The sequence below is a fragment of the Python bivittatus genome, unplaced genomic scaffold (genome assembly GCF_059951505.1).
Source record: "Python bivittatus isolate LINGU-HERP-01145 unplaced genomic scaffold, Pbiv_v1 ctg000020_np1212, whole genome shotgun sequence".
Lineage (NCBI taxonomy): Eukaryota > Metazoa > Chordata > Lepidosauria > Squamata > Pythonidae > Python > Python bivittatus.
The window spans coordinates 77697036-77719789 of NW_028277030.1; the positions used below are offsets into that span (position 1 = coordinate 77697036).

Sequence of the window (22754 nt, forward strand, 5' to 3'; positions counted from 1 at the left end):
ATGGCTGGCTGGGGAATTCTGGGAGTTGAAGTCCACCCATCTTAAAGTTGCTACGGTTGAGGAACCCTGCCTTAGGGGACAGCCTGTTGGAGGTTTTAACCATATATATATGGTGGTTTATTGATGCTCTCCGTATCATTTAACCATATATCTATGGTGGTTTGATGATGCTCTCCCCATCTTTAACCATATAAAAATATCGTGGTTTATTGATGCTCTCAATTGGGCAGTGCTGAAGCGAGCAGCAGAAGGAGAGAGCCTAAAGGAGTTTGCAATACTGTTCTGTTTCTTAGCCCCCTTTGCCCCCCGACTTAAACAGCATGGAAAGGATAAGAAGCTCTTACTAAGACCCACAAGTTTTGTGCTTGTTTTAGAACAAAAGAGAACGGAAAGCACCAGCTCTCAAGTGTGCTTTACAAAGGAAGAAAGGACAAGCTTGTAGATAGGAGTAAGAGTCCACACCAATAATCGACATCTTCCCTAAAACCAATTGTCCTGCCTACCCTTAGTCTGAATTACCCCAGGAGCAGGAGGAATATATAGGTTAAATAATATTAGTAATGGATCCATTTTTCTTATGCTTTTTTGGCATTTCTTTCTACAACTTTTTTTTAAATTTAATCTCGCCTTTATTATTTTTATAAATAACTCAAGGTGGTGAACATACCTAATACCCCTTCCTCTTATTTTCCACACAACAACAACCTTGTGAGGTGAGCCGGGCTGAGAGAGAGTGACTGGCTCAAAGTCACCCAGCCAGTTTTTCATGCCTAAAGTGGGATTAGAACTCACGGCCTCCTAGTTTCTAGCCTGGTGCCTTAATCACTAGACTTTTAAAACATTTAAGCAATCTTTCTAAAGTATAAAGAAAATATGAGCATGAATCATAGTTAGGAAAATAGTTTGCCAGGGAGAATATTCTTTGAGCCTATTAAGACTGCCATCAGTCCTGGTGCCATTAACTCTTCTACAAAGAAACACAACTTTAGAAAGTGCCGTGATCACTCTAGCAGAGAACATGCACAAATCTGCAAGAATTGCTGCGCTTCATCTGTACCTAATAGGTTACAATAGGTTTCTTCTATCCAAAGGTTATAGAAGCAAAATTAATATCAAATGCCTCCTGTGCATTTGATACTAATTTTCATTATAAAAATAATGAAAGCTGTGATATATAGCTGTATATATCATATGTACAGTGGTACCTCGGGTTACAAACTTAATTCGTTCCGTGACTCTGGTCGCAACCCGAATTGGTCGCAACCCGAAGCAAATTTTCCCATAAGGTTCAATGTAAATACAGTTAATCCATTCTGAAACATACGTATTTTATTTTTAAACCACAAAACCATGAAACAAAGTACAGTACAGCACAGTATGAAGAGGGAGAATGCTGACCTTCCTCGAGGTGACTTCTGGCGTGGAGGACAGGAAGGCGGATGCGGAGGAGGTTATTGTTTGGAGGGAGAGTCCCCCTTCAAAAGGACATCAGGGAGATCTCCTTCAGGGGTTTCCTTTGCCTCTTAGCTGCAGGCTCAGTTCTGGGGAAAAACCTGTCTAAAGTCAGTTGTTTTTTCCTGTGCTGCATAACCCTCCGGAAATGAGAGACCACGTTGTCATTCATCATGTTCAACACTCTGTCACAGTTCTGTTGGGGTGGTGCTTCTCAAAGAAATCCTGGCACTCATTCCATTTCTCCATGATGGATTTTAGCACATCACTGCTCACCTCCTCCCCGTCCTCCTCCTCAGTGGAATGCTCCTCACCAAGTGCTTTCTGTTGCTCACTCTGGAGCTCAGCAAGTTCTTCTGTGGTCAGCTCCTCCTTATGGTCCTCAACAAGCTCCTCTATGTCTGCATCATCAACCAGACCCATGCACTCAAGCTCTCGCATTGGCCCTCCACATGACAGGCAGTCTGACCTTGTTCACATTGTGCGCCTTGAACGCACGAGGGGTCTGGGAATGGTACACCAGTAGCGGCTTAATCTTCAGGTCGCCGCTTGCATTCGCACACAGCAAAAGGGTCAATCTGTCCTTCATGGGCTTGTGCCCTGGCAGTGCCTTTTCCTCCTGTGTGATGTAGGTTCTGTTCGGCATCTTCTTCCAGAAGAGCCCTGTCTCGTCGCAGTTGAACACTTGCTGAGCGACGTATCCTTCCGCCTTCATGAATTCCTCAAATTCTGTCTTGTAGGCTTCTGCAGCAGCCTTGTCAGAACTGGAAGCCTCACCATGTCTTGCCACACTGTGGATGCCACTTCTCTTGTGGAATTTCTCAAACCAGCCTCTGCTGGCTTTAAATTCCTCACTTGCTGCACTGGTAGAGGGTTTTTTCCGCAGTAAATCACTGTGCAGTTTCCTGGCTTTGTCACAGATCATAGCCTCACTAACGCTATCACCTGCCAGCTGTTTCTCATTCAGCCACACTAACAGCAGCTTTTCCACCTCTTCCAGCACTTGTGTCCTCTGCTTCGTTAACATCGTTACTCCTTTTGCCACATCAGCTCCTCTGATGGCATCTTTATTCTTCAGAATAGTCGAGATGGTCGACTTCGCCATCTTGTACTCCGAGCCCAGATCAGTCACACGAATACCACGATCGTGCTTTTCTATAATTTCCTTCTTCAATTCGATCGTTAGTATTTTCTTCAAAGCCTTATTCTTGCCAAGCCTGCTCTGCAGTTTCTTTGGAGCCATGCTAACAAGCACACCAAAAACCTTCCAAAATGCCACGAAACACACCACAAGCCTCACCAAACATCTCCTTGCTACTGCGATCTTGCCCACAGGAAGCCGCGACCGCGTGTCAGCAGGGAAAATGGCCGCGTATCCTGTTCGTACCCCGAGGCGGAGTTCGCAAACCGAAGCAAAATTTTGCGGCCGGAGCTGGTCATAACCCGAAAAGTTCGTTAACAGAAGCGTTCGTAACCTGAGGTTCCACTGTATATCCCATCCAGAAGACAATTACATTACCACAAATTAGTTAAGTGTCCTTGCTTAGAAATCGTACTTCTCTAAAATCAATTATCCTCAATAACAAGTAAAGATTTTGGCTGTAAGGATTATCATATCTATTTTCAAGTATTTTCTAAGACTGTTACGTGTACGCTCATTTACCTGTTTCCTGATCACTAGGATGTCTCTTGTCTACTGTTTCATGCCGGTACTGAGTGAGAAGTTCTTATCTGAGCAAGACATTATCAAACCAGGGCTATTTTGCCTGGATTTGGCTATTAAGACAAATTGTGGTTAGTTGAGAACAGAAACAAATGCTTTTTCTTTTCTTTTCTGGCTGCATTGGACAAACAGCTTATAAACTTAAATTTGTTCATTTGGCATTAAATCATTTTTGTTGTTATACTGAGTGCAGACAGTGCATCAAATAGTTTTAGTCTGATATCTCCCTGTAAACATTACCATTTTTATTTGTATGCTTAGTGTCTTATAAACAGAAATATGCACAAATGTTTAATTGCTATATATTATCCATTTATAGCAGTCCTATAACATTCAAATGGTACTTTTACCACATGGGATCTAAGGATGTGTAAATCAGTAAAAATCTTACCTTCCATATTGTCTACACAGTAAGAAAACATTTTGATAGGTTTTTTTTAGTAGTATTTTTCTTTAATTTTTTTAATGTAGAATTTTTTTAACTGTTTACATTTGCATAATCTAATATTCATAGGCTTTCTACGCCTATGTAGAAAGTCTAATCACTAGACTTTTAAAACATTTAAGCAATCTTTATAAAGTATAAAGAAAACATGAGCATGAAACATTTTCTACGTATCTCTTTCCAAATATTTTTTAAAAAGCAATATATCCTGCTTTTATTCTTGGTCACATATTTTTCCCATTGCAAGGTTTTTCATGTTAGTATTTCCAACAGAAATTTTCTTTAAATGCAAGGGTCACTGCTTTTGTTAACTTTCAGTAGTCTACCTTCTTTTCAGATTTTTGATTTGGGAAAATTGAATGCTAGGTGGATTTGATTTTATGCTGGTATTCATGCTGCTGCAAAGTTTGATGGAGCAAAAGCATGAAATTAATTTCTAGTGATATTGTGGTGGAATTATTTTGCATCCTTAATAGGATATAGCTTTGCAGAAATATAATCATACAAAGAAAATCTATGTATTTTCAGTTATCTCAGAGAGTATAATTTATATGTTTAGTGTAGTGGAGAAAATAAATGTAACAAACAAAAAGAGGATCTCTCCCTATCTTTTAGACATGAGTAGGGTCAAACCCAGTTTATCTCTCTGCCTAATCCTGTCAGAGCCAAACTGATCCTCCTTGCCCCTAGACCAAGCCCCCCTGCAATCCCATCTAAACCAAAGAATAGAAACCTCCTCACCAGCTCACAGCACAGCCCAAGGGCAGCTTAACAAGGGAATTGCAACACAGAGAAACCCCAACCTTCCATCCTCTGAAAGCTGATGACCTCAACATTACATCTTCACAATGGACTTCCCCAGCTCTGCTGCCCTCCCTGAGAGACCCATTTTGTACAATAGAATGCCAGGTATACTGACAAGGGCCTGCCTAGCTTCCCCAAAGGGGCCAGCAAATCAGATCCCTAGGATTTCACACCTTGTGACCTTCAACATCTATAAAAATCTTTGCTTTTCCATTGTTTGGGGTCCCTCTTGTAAAGGAGGCACCCAATGATTGTTGCAATAAAACTTGGTTCTTCTCAATGATGTGCTCCTTCAGAGTGAACCCACAACATTTAGTACTTAGTAAATGTTAAAATTCTTTCTGTTCACTAGGAAAAAAAAGGAATAAAATATATTTTTTATTCTTTTTCTAGTTCTAGTCTGCAGAAAAAGTGCTTTTCATAAACTCAACAACTTGATCTTTCAAAAGATAACATCTCTGCATAGTTGCCATGGTTATGTTTGCATGGAATTGGAAGGTAGAATTCTTGAGGAACATTATTATTTGTACACACATGTACAAGCACACAGAGATTAGAATACAACAAATATGAAAAAGAGATACATATTCACAAAAAATTCTTCACTATTCTGGCTTACCTATAAATGAACAGCATGCTAATGCACACTGCTATGTTTGCTCTTGCCTGCTCTTCTGGTCAACAGACATGCTTAAATTTTTTTTACAACTCTGTCCATGATTTATTTACTTTGTCACCTAAATCAGAAACTCTGATGTATGTTTCTTGGAACAAGTTAAGATCAGAAGATACAGTGTGACAGCATCATGCTCATTCATTGGTAACCCAGAATTCTGAAGAATTCTGTTTTACCATTCTCTGTAATTGTGGCTGTTTTATTTTTCTTTAATTTATTTTAAATATTTCTATAAACAGGATTCTTCATAGGTTATGAGAGAAAGTAATAAATCCTGGGTGCTGGAATGCTTACTAGTCATCAGAAACATTTTTAATCTGCTGTTAACATCCTGTCCAGAGTTCTGGCAATCATCATACACAAGGCAAAGTGGTCCACAAGAGGAACAAAGGCTTTGTTCCATCGTTCTGACTTTTTATTAATAGGATGGATAGTTCTCCTTTTGGAAAGGAAATTAGCAGACTTTAAAAAGTCTGCTGAAGTATATCTAACAGGGTCATGAAAATCCCACACTCCCCCTACCAGTAAATAATTAAAAAATAGTAGTCTGTAGTGGAAGTTTGCCAAAGTAGAAAATTGAAACTGCTTTCTTAAGTTTCCACAAAAAGGATTAAAAGCTTATCAAAGATTTTTTACTAAGTGCTCTGGATTTTACAAACTTTTACCAGTAGACTTTATAAGCTGAAATATGATTTTTGAGGAAGATGACCTACAACAGTAATGCATTTCTTAGGCTGCTCTCACATTTAACTTGTGTAATTGGAATCAAGAATAGATGCTGATTTTTTTTTTTTTTAACTAGAATGGTCTTAAGATTTTTTTTTCTTCACATGAGTAATCATGGGGCATATAAACAAACATGGAAGTTATGTTACTGAAAACAGTTTCATACTGCTAATGTCTCCTACATAGACAGCAATCATAAATTTTCATTTATATTACTTCTACTGAATTGTAGAAGCCAACAAAGACCAAATGAGCTGAATATTTGAGGAACAACTTGAATTGGAATAGCTTTAAGAAATGTTCATTGTTCTTCTATATGCTAAAAAGTATTGATAAAATATAACTTAGGACTAATATTGAAGAGAAAGAAGATTAGCATCCATGTTTAAGAATGTAAGTAAAGTCTTCTTCAAACTAAGCTTGATTCTTGTTGACTTCATGGATGCCTCCATGTAGTTTTATTGGCAACAATATAGAAGTGATTTGCTTGTTTTGCTTTATCTCCCAGACTTGCCTACAGATCTGCTATTTCTTCGTGTTTTCCCATCCAAGAAGAATCGGTACAAATGTGCAAAAGGCAGTCTTTGGGAAGAGTGAATTTTGCACACAGCTACTAAGTCCAATCCTGCTTAGCTTTTCAACATCTAATATGCTGTCACGTAGAAGGATGTTTAAAAATATAGCATGTTTAAAAAAAACAACTGCATTGAAGAGTTGCTTTTTTTTAACTTGTTTTCTCTCCAGCACGATTATGATGCAATGTCTGTTATAAAATATAGTTTTTTGAATTTTGTACAAAGTAGAAAAAATAATTGAAACCTTACATGGTTTAAGAAATTATATCCTTAAAAGAGCACTAAATAATACAAACTAAAAATGGGGGGGGGGATTTTAACATAAAAAAATGAATATAATATTTCTCTACTTTTTTACAATAAATGTAAATACATTTTTAAACAACAAATTAAAGCTTTTTGGGAACACATAATTGCATTTTTTGCAACAGTCCAAAGGCAATATATCCAAATAGACAAATACCAGTGTTTGTGGATATAGCTCAACACAATGATGTCTTTAAACCTTAAGATTCTTCGACTGACTGGTGCACCATAGTAATGATATCTAACCCAAAAAGAACTACCAGTGGAGAAGAATAACACACACTAAGATCAATAAAATACAATACAATAACTTTAATGCAGTCATCAACCAGCACACACTAAAATCAAACTTATTACATTGCCAGCATAGAAAAGATAACCTTTTTTGAAAACCCACTCAGGAATTAAAAAATCCCCCAAAAGAATATTTTGTACTATCATTGTTTTTCAACTGTAAGAAGCCTATATTATTAAATCCAGCAGTTACATGCAAGAAAAAGCATGTATGAAATATATATTCTAAAGCATTCCGAATCAGCCTTGTGATTTAGCATATTAGGTTAGTGAAAAAGCAATGTGAATCAGTCTGCTAATATGTATCACACCTCACTAATGTGTAAAGGAGATCTAAGCCATGCAGCTGATACCCTTGTTCTACAAAATGCATTATTTACAGAGAAAGAGTGCAGCAACCGATCAGTACTGTATGTAACATATTAAAAGTTAAGTGATTTTTTAAAAAGTCAAGATTAGGAGGTAACAGGTTGCAAAATTGAAACGTTCCTCAGCTGAAATGCTTCTCAGGATTGATGTGGCAAAAGGTGATAAAGGACAGGTCAGTTACACTCTGTAGGCAAGATGTTCCAAAACCAACCTAACTTGACAAGCGTTGCCTCATGTGCCAGGCACCTCTTCACTTGGCAGTCATCCAGCTCCCTGCCCCACCTTCCTTTAAAGAGCCTTTAAAAAAAAAAAAAAGTAATGAAAGCTAGCATGCTGCACAGCAAAGGACTTCATTCATGGCCTTTTTTTTATATGTACACATGGGGGTCAGGGCGAACTTGAGGGGTGGTAAGGCAAGGAACAATTTCACCAGCTCGTTTGGTTTCAGACCATAAAGCAATAAATAAAACTCATCAGTTTGGCTTTTTATTAAATGGGTTTATTGACCAGGCCCACTCTGAGAGGCATTTTTTGTGAGCCCTTGATAAACACTCTCAAAATCACAAAGGGCCCAGTAGCTCAAAAAAGTTGGGCCCCAGTTCTGGGTACTGTACCCCTAAAAGATCTATATTTTTAAAAAAGGGGGAGAGTAATCCCACCTCTACAAAAAAGATACAATATGCTTTATGTTTAAAACCAGACGGTTCTGTTAAGGTGCAAAAATAAACATTTTGTGCAAAAGCCAAATCAATTCTCTAGAATGTCTAGGAAAACACATTCTTTAAAAAATGCAACTTTTGAATGGTGAAAACTGTCCCTGATCAACTTTCTCGGTTTCCTAAAGGAACCTTCCCTTCCCATTTTAGGTTTTTAAGTTTTGCTGCTATTATTTGCTGTAATTTTTAATGTGTTATTAAGCCTCCCAACGTCGCATTTGCCAAATGGGCCGCCGTACGAACGACTGCGGATTTTCAAAAGCTGGATAGAGGAAAAACTCATCCAAACACCTAACAAACCCAAACATTAGGACCACGCGCCTTTGAATACGTCTCGCGAGAATGACCGAGCGGGCGTGTTCTCCAATCGATAGCCCCAGCTGTGTATCAACGGGGCCGTTGACATAGAAACCCAGGTAACTAAGCAAGCCTGGCGCTTAGGGACGCACGCGGGCTGGCTTTTCCGCGAAGGAGCGCCCCGAACGCTGAAGCGAAGCAGCCCGGTCCTCGCGCCCGGTAGGTCCGCGCGAGCATGAAAAGCGCGAGCAGTTCCCGTGCGGGCTCTGCCTGCTCCAGACTCATCGACGTGACCAGCAACGCGCCGTTGCTGCGCCCTCCCGCCATCGTCTCAACCTCTTCAGAAGCGGAGGTACGATCCTCAGGCTTGCATTCCCGATGCCCAAATCTGCAGTTTGCTTTGACCGAATGTAGCTTTTCTAATATACATTCAGTGGACCGAAAGCCCATTGGTAATCCATCCTATGTAGCGATTGGTTTGCATCGAGCAGCGCAAGGCTGCTCGGCAGCCCACAAAGTTCTGGATCTCCAGTTGCCACTCAAAAGCCAGAAATCCAACTGGTGTCCCTTTCCTCCTTATTTACTTGTTTATTTGAAATCGGCTAGGGGAAAACGTGCAACTCATACCTTTATTTGTTTATATAATGTATATCCCACGTTTTGTTGAGATACAAAGTAGCACATGGCTTATTTCCCAGATTTTAGGGGCCCAGAATATCAGTATAGTTTAAAAAAGTAATTCCTGGAGAGTGTACCATTACATAGACAAAGTCCTACTTAGTTTTTATTTTTACAAGTAAACAACTAGTTCGTATGGCCCAGAATATCAGTATAGTTTTAAAAAAGTAATTTCTGAAGAGAGTAACATTACATAGACAAAGTTCTACTTAGTTTTTATTCTTACAAGTAAACAACTAGCTCTTAATGATAAATCTTAACTGCTACAGTTACACAAGTACCAGTAATCAATCATGCCAGAATGATAGAACATGGTTGCATAAATAGCCTTTTTAAAAAGCCACACAATTCAGCAGAACAGAAGTCTGACGTACTGAAATTCCTCGGCAGATAAAAAGGTTGGCATCAAGTTGAAGTCAGGGTTTCTGGATTGCACATATGCCTGGAAAAAAGAGCTGTATTAATGAGCAAGTTGTGTTGAACATAAGTTCCACCATCCATTATCCATGGTGACTGGTGGATCATAGGAGTTGTAGTCTGGAACATTTGAAGGGTAATCATACGAGGAAACCTGCTTTATCCAGTAAATGGGGGGTGGGCAATATTTTAGCATACAGTGATAATTATTTAATTTGGTCTATTGCTTTAAGATCATGAAAACTCATACGGCTAGTTCAGTGTTGCATTGGACTCAGTAGAGCAGCATGATATATTTTTTTCTTTGAAGTCTCTGGAAGATGCTGCAATGCCAGGCTGTATTTTACTGATTTACACATTGTGTTAACAGATGATTGAACATTTTCATAAGCCTTCCACTCACATTCCTCTTTCTTGAGAAGAAACCTGCACACTCTTTATGATTGATTATTCCTTGTCAAACCTATAAAGTTTCTGTATTTTTCCCCAATCCCTTCCAACCTTAAAGAATAGCTAGCCTTAGCATTCTTTGATTTTTTTGAACTTGATCTTCTCTTAATTTTCTTATGGCCCAAGAAGCTTCTCAATATTGGCAACTCTCAAGGAAAGAATTCTTGCTCAGATCTAAGAATGTTTCTCAAACTTCAATCTGCAGACCCAGAATGGTTTTTCAGAGATTCCTGGCATTATAGCAAGAAATGAAGAAATGATGTGCTACGTATTAATTTTAAATTTTAGTATACACAATCATGTCGTATATTTATTTCAAATAAAAAATACATTTAAGAAAAGTGAGCTTCCTCAGTAATAAATCAGGTTCTAAATTGAAAGACTTGAACTAGAAGGTGGCAAGATATCAAACATTATTTTGGTCAAAGATCAGTATATATCATTTAAGGTATCCAGCAGCCAACAAATACAAAATGAGTGGGAAGTCAATGAAATCTCAGTTAACTCTAAATAAACTTAGAGTGGTGTTGGACTCTGTTGTTGGCAAATAACTGGTCTTATCCAAACAGCTTTGAAGTAATAGGAAAAACTCTAGTTCTACAGCTTATATGTTTATTATTATTGAAAATATTTACATAATACAGATTTCATATTGCACCTCCAGGTTGTATCACTTGTTATGTGAAGAAGGAATTTAACTGTATTAAATTTATAATCTGCCCAACTCCATTATGCCTCTGGGTAGCATACAGTACTATATGCAACTTTTAAAATAAAACAAGTTTTAAGGAGGAAAGCAACACCTGTTGGATTTCAGGCTTTCAAGTGGCAAGTGGAGGTCTAGAAAGAAGTTTTCAGATGCGTAGGTGAAATCTCCTCATCCCAGGGACAAATTTTTTATACTGAATTGATAGATTACTATCGCAACAAATAGTTGGAATAGTGATGACATTTGCAGTAGATATCATGCTCCAAGAATGTCTAGAGCAGGAGTGTGGTGGTCCAAAAAGTAGTTGGTGAGTCCAAGAGAAAAACTACATATGATTTCATTTGAATTAATTGGAATTGTTATGATTATTCTCAAATCATTTATTTATTTATTTCCCCCTTTCTGTCATGTTAAAAAGAATCTCATAGCTATTTTTGAAGGTTGCAAGCTATAGCCAAGCCATTCAGAGGCCACATATGGCCCCAGGATCTTTACTTCTAGCTTAGGGCCTAGCCACTGTATTTTCTTTCCCATTATCCATTCATAAGAAGGAATGAAGAATCTATTCAGTTACTATTTAGCATAATTTGCTTCATTTAATTTTCAATAATTTAGACAATAATGGTATTCCCAAATTCTGCTTTCTCCAGTCAGGAGACCTTTGGACATATTGATTGGGGATTTATGGGAATTGAGGTCCAACGCACCTGGCGATACAAGGTTGGGGAAAGCTGTTTTAATGAAAGTATTGGAAATGATGAAAAAGGAATTGTCTGACTTGCTCCTCAAAGTTTAATTGCACATCAATACTTTTGGGTTAAACATTCATTGCATAAGACACTATTTCAACAGCTGTGGTACCTTGTGTAATGCTCTAACAATTATAGTTTCAAATATATTTAGGTACAGTTTTATCTTTCAGCATTCAAGGACTGAACTGTTTCTTATTAAACATAGCAAAAGGGAGTACATTTATCTAAGATTTCTGCTTTTCTGCTCTTTATCTTTCATTCACTCATGGCTTTGATCTAAAGTTCAGAGAAACAAAGTAAGATTTTTGCATAGCTTTCTCATGGGATCCTTCCAGGTCAGGGCCCTAAAATTAGGATGTTATGTGTAGGATAATGGATCCACTAGTTGTAAATACAACATCTATATTGCAATATCTGGTCTTCACACAGGAATAGCTCTGAATAAAGGTGGGATAGGGATAGTCAACATAGTTGAAAAGTTTACTTCCTTTATATAAATCTTGCATTTTTCTCTAGGTTTTTATAGGAAAAACATATATTGTGAACATTTTGAATGTTGATAATAAAAGTGGTAACTTCCATATTTTAAAAATAAAATACCAGATAGAGAAACAAGTTCATTTATTTGGCCTTGTTTCAGCTTGTAAAGGCATTGGACAACTTCAACTGATTATATGTGACTTGGCTTGTATCGTGCTGCCACAGGCCCAGGACAGATGTAATAATGCCTGTGCAGGAATGTTGTAGAAGATGATAAGTAATTCTGGCATTGGAAGTAGTACAATAAAACAGTTAATATGGATAACAGCTATTAAGTAGGTAATGCTCGAATTATTTTCTGTAGTTTTGGGGGAAAACATGCTGGCTGTTTCATACATCAGGCCAACAATGTAACTTATTCAATTCCTTCAGTGCACTTAGAAGTTTTAACTCCTTTATGTTAAACAGAAATTCAACATGTATACTGTACATCATGCTACTCCCTTTTGCATAATAAGCTATATTATACAAAATTCAGAAAAGGAATAACAAATATTAAAACACAGAAATTAAAGGCATGAGGTAAGAAAATGAAATATGGTTAAATCTAGTTTACCCTAACACCGTTTACTATATCTCTCCATAGATTTCTGTCCTTCCAAACTATAATGCCATTTCACACATTGCCTTTCGTTCTTTAAAAAAGAAAAACATTCAGCAAAGAGGATTTTTCCAAGGACTAAACTTGGAAGAATCTCATGTGTTGAAATAACATTTGTTATTTTTGGAAAAATCTTGCTTGTTGGAATTATATTACCTGCAGTCATCCGTTCAGAAACAGCTAACATCAAATCATTATCAGCATTGTCATTGAAACTAAGTGCTATATGATTGCTTATTGTAAGACTCTTAAAGGCATAAGAGTGAAGCCAAGAAAACATTCTGGAACCATTTCTAATAAATATCCCCAAGCACAATATCTTGAAGCTCACTTCTGCTTTGGACTTCTGTGAGAGAATGAAAGCCTGCATGGAATTCGTTTCACCACTGGTTCCCTATGGTCCGGGGGCTACTTGTGGTCTGTCAGAATACTGTAGATGGTCCCTAATGTGGGCACAAAATAAACATACTTTTTATATGGCCAAAATCTCAATTGACTGCCAACATTTCACAGGATTTTAGAGTTCTTGTCCAAAATCTCACAAGATTCAGATGGGAATCTCAACATCTCATTTGATTTGATAAACTTGCAAGATTTGGATCATTTAATTCAATCCTATTTTTCTTTTTTAAAAAATGGTAGTATCCAGCAAAAGGACAAGTGTCCCATCTCAAAAGGACACATGTACCAAGATGTCTTTTGCTGCTATATTGCCAACCCCTGGCTTACATATGTGATGGTCCTTAAAAACTGTAATGGGTCATGTAAAAGAAAAAGTAGGTCTACCAATATAGACTTTGTTTCAGCACAAACCATAGATTTGTTACTCTTGGCTCAAAAATGTTCAAATCATTATTTGGAGGTGGAATGGGAGGGAACTATGTATTAAAGCTGAATACAAAAAAAAGGATATATTAAGCACAGTAGCATAAAAAGGTATTAGGGAAGATTTAAAGCTATGTGCAAAATGCATGTGTTATGAAAAACTATGTGTACCAGACATGTAGTTTATATTTCTTTAGAAACATTGACAGAACAATAACACATATAGCACTGATACACACCATATTTATATTAATCAGCATGTATTGTAGTAGTAGTGATTTTATTCATTGAAAATTGATAACTAAGCAGATAGAATAAAACCACAATACAAATCATACTAATAACTTAAAGTGTTTTTTTAAAGAATTGAAACTTTCAGCGCTATACAAAGATTAAATATTATTATCCTTAGGCGTATCATTTGATTATTATTGATTTCCTAAGGCTTTAACATTATATTGTTTCATTTTGGTGCATTAGTTTAATTTTTATGTACATTTTAAAATATATGCATATATATTTGTATGCATATTTTTTCTGTTACTTTCCTTTTTATGATATTTTAAAATGATTGTGTTTTTTAGATTTATAGTGAAGCAATGATCAGAGATGGTGAATTTTCTAAACAGCAGGTGGCACAACAGCCAGCAGAAGGAGAGACCAGAGTTAAGCTTCTAATGTAGTCACTTCTTATATCTTGCCTTAAAAACCAGAGAACAGAACAGAAATAAAGGCGGTGTATTGAACAATATATTAAGCATGTGTTTCAAACACTGGTTTGAATGAATTGTGAACTGAATTGAAATTTGATTTAAGGCCCTTCCCTTAATGGGTAGAAAAATGCGATAATTCTTTCAAAAAAACCTAGACATTTTCTCAGAAAGTTTACATGTGAATGGATGTGATTGTTACATCAAGGTGCTCTCTCCTCTTTGGCCCTCAGCAGTATTAACAGTTTCCTGTAATTAGGGAGGGGGCCCGGTCAAGACAGGGAAGTACTAGTCATAGATTTGAGCTACTTGGAAGATTTACACCCCTGAAGGGATACTTGGTGTAAAGTGATGAAATTGAAACAGTTTCTTCAATGCTCCTTCCTGAAAGGCCATTATCAAAATTCAGGCAATGCATATTCAGTAACATTTGCACAATCTAACCTTGTCAGTAAAAATGTGCACTTTTTGTACTAGCTGACTAAAAGGCTAATTGCCTCATTGAACCCTGGCTATGGAGGGTGGGTGATGCTGCTAAGTTTCCAACTTCTACAGCTAGAAGTTGGAACTTTAAAAGGCTACGTTCCCAACTGGGTAACAGCAGAAATGGGGGGTTTCTGTCCTTTCTACCAAGAGAAATCAAATGGGCTAGTGGAGAAGAGACACACAGCGATCTGGACATCTTCCCTTGCATGTAATTTGTTGTTGGCTATGATGAGCTGATAAATTAAATACCAAGGCCAGTGTAATCATCTTGGAGGAGGTGATTATCAGCACGGTAGTTAAAAGCTTGTTAATAACGTCCAGGGAAGATTAGAAATCACTTGAGTCGATACACACTCCTATGCTCTCATCCATGTTTGATGTATTTATTTACAGTACTTACTTATCTGAACAAAGGGCAGTAATCCCCTTCAAGTGAAATTCTTAGCTTTGTGCTGCAGTTTTTGTGCAATTTGAATAGCACATAAAGATGAATCCTTCCCATCTTTCTACGTTCAGTCGTAGTTGCGCTGTTTATGCTTTCTTGTTAAGGTTAAATCAATAAATCAATCAAATTCTCCTCAGAAAACATTTTTAAGCTGAATGTTAGGCAAATAAACAATGTAACAGCTGGCCAGACATCATTTTAAAAACTCATTTAGAAGACACAGTTTTGATTCTTCTCACTTTCCTCTTTTCATAAATCCTTGCTTTATTTAAGATAATTGGCCTTTTTGGGATAAGTGCTGCCAGCTGTTCTCAGGGAACAGAAACAATATTCAGGATTCTGACACTGAAGAGTAAAGCGGGAGAAAGGTACACACATTGAAATACTAGCCAAAATCCAGATTACAATCAGCATAAAACAGATCAGCCCAAGCACATATGCTGCATATTTTGAAGTATAAGCCATCTTCCATATGTTCCATTGCAGCTGAAAAATAAAGTATATATATTTTTTTTCACTTAAGAACAGTTGAATGGCAATAAATAACCAAAACAGCAATTATAAGAAGCCGTGCTTTAGTTTTATGATGAATTTGTTTTGTGAATCACTCAGAGAATCAGGGCAGTTGTTTAAATTAGGGTGTTGCAGTGTTTCTGATTCAAAGAAAAAAGATGCAGCTGCTCTAACGAATTGCTGTCAGGTGCTCCCTGACCTTCTCTGTACTCTCCAGAGCACCTTTTTCCCTTCAGATCTGAAGCACTGCACAGCCCTAATATAAGTCATAGTAATAAGAAATAAAGCTCAGCAGCAGGCTGTACAATTCCGATTTGAACATACATTATATGTATTGTATTGCTGTAAAATAATTCTTCCAACCTTAGTGACGACCAAAACTGAGGATGTTAACGTATTCACTTTGGAGCATTTCAACCATTACGCTGCAGCCTAATCAAACTTCCCCCCTTGTGGTCTGTGTTGAAAACAGTTAATTCAAGGAAGAAGAATCCAAGAATTCTGATTAATAATATTAGAAGAAAAGAAGAACCAATAGAGGTGAATATGTGTAGCTCAGGGTTGAACTGTGGAGTCCTTGGGGTTCTCTGAGCTTGGTTCTTTTTTTGCAAACGTTTCATTACCCAGCTAGGTAACATCTTCGGTGCACTGAAGACGTTACCTAGCTGGGTAATGAAACGTTTGCAAGCAAAAAACCAAGCTCAGAGAACCCCAAGGACTCCACAAGAAAAGAAGAAGTTAACAATAATTCAAGAGAGTACTCTACTTTCAAATAAGGCAGCTATATATAGGCAACATTAAGGCACCAAAGTTCTTGTCCCATTCTTCAGAGAGTTGGACACAGCCCTCTTTTGGGGGTTCCATCTTGATCACAGTTTTGAGAACTGACATCCATATTATCAGTGTAAGAACTAACTCCCACAATCAAGCCAATGAAGTATCACTTAAGGTGGATACATAAACAATGGTATCTCCTTCAGTTTCAGTGTTAAAAAATATACAAAGGGATAAACTAGGTAGTAATGATAGTCATAGCCAAATTATAGATGGCTTCCCTGTATGTCTATATATTTTCTAATGTTGGATGCAGCTGTTGGTTGAATCGGGGATTGTTAATGGTTAGAGCGTTGGATTAGGACTGATGAGATCCAGGCTCAAATCTCTACTCAACTGGGAAACTCAGTGAGCAATTTTAGGGCAATTCCTATCTCTCAGCTTACCTTACTTACAGTATCCCAATCCTTTCTGGAGAAAGCTTCAGCTTGTTTGTCTTCAGACACTCAAGTTTTCTACCCTCTGTATGGGAGTACTTGAAGGAAAAAAAGGAAAAAGTTGTGTGTCATACCAAAGATCATCAGCTCAAATTCCAGGTTGTGTTCCACAGGTTCATATAGATTCCTGAAGTATCTCACAATTCATTGGCCATGAGGAAGAACAGAAGTTTTCCATAAAATCTGGACTCTAGCAAGGATGAGAGCCATGATCATCCCATTTAGAATTACTGCACAAAAAGGAATATTGGTCAAGAATATCAAAAGCCAATAAAAAATCAAATCCATTGCACTCCATTGTCCCATGCAAGTCGCCTTCCAAGTCATCTTCCAAGGCAGTTTTCATTCCCCACCCAGACTGGAATGAAGATCAAATTTAAAGTTATCCAAATTTAAAACCAAACTGATCTAAATAGTCCCTTTAAAAAACTGAGCAAAGCAATAAAACAAGAAGAGTTCTGATTCTTTGCCATTAACTCTTGGCTTTTTTTTAAAAGCAGAGAACTCATAATTATTTGCTACTGGATGTTCCTGACACTCGAGAACAGCTAGTCCATTATCGGAATGCAGCAGAAACAGCCAGAAGTGAGCTTGCTGCACTCCTAGTGAAGTACGAATGTGCCCAAGCAGAGGTATGTTTTGAAACAGGTGTCTTCTCCTGTGTTTATTAAAAACATGTTCTAGAGTATGTTTACTGCATGGTATGTACCATTAAATGTTTAATTCAAGCTCACTTCTTCTGTACAATAGTTATGCATTTTAGCTTCTGTATTCCATCCTGCCAATGTTTAGAGGTGGCTCTTTTCTTCCAAATTTTACATCAAGGATTCTTAGAATCATAGACTTACAAAGGATCTGAGAGGTCAGCTAATCCATTCCCCTGCTTGGTGCAGGATCTTTTAAAGTATTTTGGGCAAGTGGCTTCATGAGGCAACCTAATCCACAGGTTGAAAGTTCTTGGTGTCAGGAAATTCCTCCTAGTAACTAGCCTGAATCTGCTTCCCTGTAGTCTCAAACCACTGGTTATAGACCTGCCCTCCAAAGCATTCCTTCTACATGACAACCTTTTAGATATCTGAAGGTTTATCTTCTCCCCCCTTGTCTTCTCTTCTAAAAAAATACACAGTTCCATACGACTGGATTTTCAGTTGCCCCTCTAAACCTGCTCCAGTTTGTCCATGACCCTTTTACACTGCAGTTCCCAGAACTGGACACATTCCAAGTGGAGCCTGGTCAGCGCAGATTAGAGTGGGACATTTTCTTCTTGTTCCTCTTTTATAATGCTCCACTGATTTCCCCCTGCTCATAAGGGCTTTGAATTTGACTTGTGTAACACTCGGAAATATCTTGCACGTTCTGCCCCTCTGAAGTTTATAGTTCCTTCCCCTTCCTTGCTTCTGATAAACTGTATTTTGCCATGCTATTTCTTTATATTGCTTTTCCCTTCTCCCAAAGTCTTCCACAAGCCTCTTCCCAATGGAAGCTTTGCAGTGGGTCTTTCTTTGTTATGTCTTCTGTACTCAGGGAAAGATGAAATGAGAGAGGGCTTGAGCATGTGCCACCAACAAGTTTCCCTGCTAATAGAGGCATACGGCTGAGCAAGGGTTGCATATGAGGATTGTGAAATAAATGGTTTTACTGAGGAATTTCTTTTTTAGGACACCCAGATACAACATTTTTTAAAAAGTACAGCTGGGATAGCTCGATTTCAAAAATTAATCAGGATGATCCCGAAATCATGTGGATAGAACTAAATTAATATTATTTGTTTTTGCATGTGTGAATGAATATTCTATTTTAGTTACTGAGATTTTGGCAGAAAGATACCCTGCTCTGAGAAGTATAGGAACATTAAGCAGCAGACATTAAAACGGTGTTTTAAAGCATTCACTGAAATGAATTCAGCATTTTCAGTAATCCGCTTAATGCAAGTTTCCAGTCCTTCAGGCTGAAGCAGAAGCTTTACAATGTGGTCTGTAGGTTATAAGCAAGTCAAAGCACTTTATAATAGGAAGTCCTGGACATGGTATGGCAAAATGAGTTGAAATCCATTCCTAACAATGCTGGTCTTGCAATTTGAACCTGAAGGAGGAGAACCTGAATTTGTAATATTTCCAAATATATTTGTTCTGGTTTGGAGTGTTAGTACAGTCTCAATGCTGACTCTTCTTTTCTTCCATTTGGGCTTTTTCTGATAGACAAACATTTTAATGTTCTTGTCCTAAACCCAATTTTATGCAAGTTATGTCTCACAACTTCTCTTGGCCTTCTACCTAGATACGTGGAACTGTAGCCTAACTGAGGGACACATTACTGTGTCCATCATGTTGGAGAATGGGATCCTAGCCATCACATAATTAATACTGCATAAGAAAAGAGTTCTGAAGTTTCTTAGGTTTGTTTTGTTTTTGAGAATGGACAGTCCATTGGTTACTGACAAGAAAATATGTTTTAATTTAGAGACTTGGACTATTTTTGAAAGAACAAATGCTATCAAGGGTTGGTTCATTGTCTAGGTTTTTTTGTTGTTTGTATGATTTTTGTCTGTGTACATACACATGAAATGGGATACTAATTCCTAGATTTACTGCATGAGACATTAACTGTGAATTATGGATGCAGTTGTTCTTGCCAGACTCTGTTCCATTTAATTAATGTGTGAGTCAAAAGCAATTTTCTTTTCTATTTCATCGTATTAACATATTAAGTGTAGATCCCAAAATCTCAAACAGAAAATATAATGCTTCAACATAAGGCAAATATTTATTATTTGTTTTCGAGCTTTTCCAACTCCCATATTGGCCCATTCTGTTAATTTCTTTAAACAATATTTTCATTTATTGCCCAGAATGTTTAATTGCTTAGGTGGTGAAATACAAGCAACTTGTTATATTTTTGTTTGAAGTTCCCTTTTTAAATCCTCTTCTGAACTGGTCTTTGTTTGATAATAGTTATTTATATATTTACTTCATTTTAATCTTGTTTTATGAAAACAATCCTTATCACTGATTCTTGGCCCTGATCCAGAAAGTTCCAATTATGAGTATTATATTTGAAGTATAAGAGGATGGGTCCAATTATCCAACCACTCCTGAGCCACAGAACAAGTCTATTCTTCTTAGGAAGTCCTCTTATATCTTCCTTTTAGCAGAGTAAATTGAATATCAACTTCTGCCTGAGAGAAGGCTCTGCAATATTTAAGCAGCTTCAAAGAACTGAGAGATTTGGTTGGCTGCAAACTCTCCTTCAGGTTCAAATTGCAAGACCAGCATTGTTAGGAATGGATTTCAACTCATTTTGCCATACCATGTCCAGGACTTCCTATTATAAAGTGCTTTGACTTGCTTATAACCTATAGACCACAACAAATCTGAAAATACAGTGGATCCATGCTTTCTCCAGTAGGGTCTGTTTGTAGCCTGAATGGATTTTCTTAGAGGAGATGAAGGGGGACAGGCTCATTCAACTTTAACCAAATATTAAAAATCATCACCCAAGCACGAATATCTACCTTTGCAAGACCAGCCTCCAATCAGAATATGGCATTTGGATCACACCAGGAGATCTGAAGCAATGCCCTCAGAAATTTGGATTGAGCATACAGGTAGTCCTCATTTAATAACCATTCATTCAGCGACTGTTCAAAATTACACTGGCACTGAATGAGGTGACTTACGACTGGTCCTTGTAGTTGCAGATGTTGCAGCATCCCCATGGTCACGTGATTGCAATTTGGGCAACTGACTTGCAATTATGACAGTCGCAGCATCCTGTGGTCACATGATTGCCATTTGCGACCTTCACTGCTGGCTTCTGACAAGCAAAGTCAATGGAGAAGCTGGTAGGAGGTCGCAGATGGTGATCATGTGAAGTTGTGCCTAACAACCGTGCGGGATTCACTTAATGACGGCAACTGGAATTCTCACAACTGCTGTCTTAATTGGGTACAGTCACGTGACTTCGTGCTTTATGACTGCATCGCTTAGCAACAGAGTTGCGGGTCTCTTTTACTGTTGTTAAGTGAGGACTACCTATATTCCAGGAGATAATAGGGAGACTGTATACTTAACTGGGCTTCTTATAGGAGTTGAGCCAAAGGTTGAAACTCAAATAATTTTAATAAGGAAGAAACACTAAAGAATATATACCAATGGAAATAATAATTTGAGAGATCTCAGTATAAGTAATTAGGGTTTTGTTGTGAAAACTCCAGTGATTTGCATAAACAATATGTGCTATGTCAGATTCCCTAGCGCTGCCCCCAAATCTTCCAACATCTTCCTTTCCCTCCCTCCCTGTAGCCACCACTGATATCCCAGCATGGTATTTTCCTGTTGAGCAGATTTTGTCTCTTAAATTCAAAGTCTGTTAAATTTGAGGCCCATTAAATCCAAGGTTTACTGTATACTGGCTTTTGGCATATTAAAAAATGACAATGGCTGATTTTCTAGTTTATTTACAGAAATTGTATAACATCCATAAATCAACATTCTTCGGGTGATTTACAGTGGCTTACAGCAGTCAAACATAAAAACAAGTAAAACAGAAGACCCAGATATATCATCAAAAGCAACTTAAAGAAGAAATAAAATTCAAAGGAACTTCAAATAACCACAGATATAGAGTTATTTAATTATATATAAAGCCTGGATGAACAAAAAAATAAAATAAAATAAAATTACAAACTTCCAAAAAGCTACAAGGATGGCTTTCTTTTTATTCATGATAGTTACGGTATCTACCTTAATTATTTAATTAATTGATTTATTGCCCATTCCAAAGTTTGTAGTGACTAACAATAAAAAATAACATTAAAAGAACCACTCTAACAGAAAACCCACTCTCCCCAATAATAGTAAATCCCAGCAACATTTATAAAAAAAATTGAAGTCCTATGTGCTCCAATGCATTCCAGCATTCATAACATACTTTTCTTCTGGCCCAGATTTTGTGGGAGCTTTCAAAATATGACTCCTGAAAAAAGGTTTTAAGATTTGAGTGGATTCACAAAGGGTTCACTTAACTTAGTGTTCCACTAAGGTTTCTGTCAGAATTTATTTAATATGAAAAGCTACTTTTATAAGAAAATAGTCATTCAGATCATTTGTCCATCTACTATATATTGTCTACTCACCCTGATAGCTGTGCCCTTTAATCAAATACAGAATGTTTAAAGTAAGTGAAAATTTAACCGCATGAGCAATAGATGGAATGCATGCTATTAAATCTGTATTTGAAAACAAAAGACAAGTAATATTTTAGCTCCCTTCTATTTCATTACCTATTTTTATTTATAGATTCTAGAACTTAAGTCCAAAATAGCCTCACAAGAAGTGTCTATCCAAGAACTCAAGGCTGAAGTTGGGGGCTATAAGGAGAATGATGCTCGCCAATCTTCTCTCCTTTCTTCTATGCAACATAAATTCCAGGAACTTGAGAAGGATTCTGGCACAATTGCCATTTCTAAACATCAAGCAGAGCTAAAAGCACAGGCTATTCTCCAGGAGAACTTGGAACTTAAGGAGAAAATCCATGAACAAGAAGGGCAGATCAGGTAAGAACAGCAGAAAACATTACCTTTTAACCTAAAATAATTGCCACAGAGCAGTAGAAAATAATACTTGTTATGATTATAAAGTGGAGGGTGCTGGGCTTAAAAAGTACAGCTCCCTCCTATTAAAAAAAATGAGGACTAAGCCTGAATATTTCCACTGTCTTTTTATTTTCTTTAATAAATTGGAAATATTTTCGTGTATGTGTGTATGTGTACACGTAGAGGTTAGTAGGTAGGATGCTATTTAGAACTTTCTTCTGAGAAAGTATTGTGTGTACTTTATATCTGTAACTCATCTCAAACCTTCAGAATCATATAGGAGAAATTGTAGCTAAATGAAGCAAACTAAAATGTGGGTTTCAACCCAGGTCATAAGGAAAAAAAATTGATTTTCTTTGTTTCTCTGATAGCAGTGGGAGA

At 37.3% G+C, this 22754-nt stretch overlaps 1 protein-coding gene across 3 annotated transcripts in view; it reads left to right on the plus strand.

The window, feature by feature from the left end:
• Window positions 1-8453: 8453 nt before the first annotated feature.
• Window positions 8454-22754, plus strand: part of CCDC170 (coiled-coil domain containing 170) — a 56942-nt gene continuing 42641 nt past the window's right edge. For 2 of the 3 annotated variants that reach the window (XM_007432678.3, XM_088142103.1), the window contains exons 1-3: window positions 8454-8735; window positions 17278-17412; window positions 22078-22334. In XM_007432678.3, coding sequence (XP_007432740.2) covers window positions 8619-8735; window positions 17278-17412; window positions 22078-22334 — 509 coding nt within the window. In that variant the 5' untranslated portion in view covers window positions 8454-8618. The remainder of the gene's footprint in view (window positions 8736-17277; window positions 17413-22077; window positions 22335-22754) is intronic. The other variant, XM_088142096.1, reaches the window with a different exon arrangement.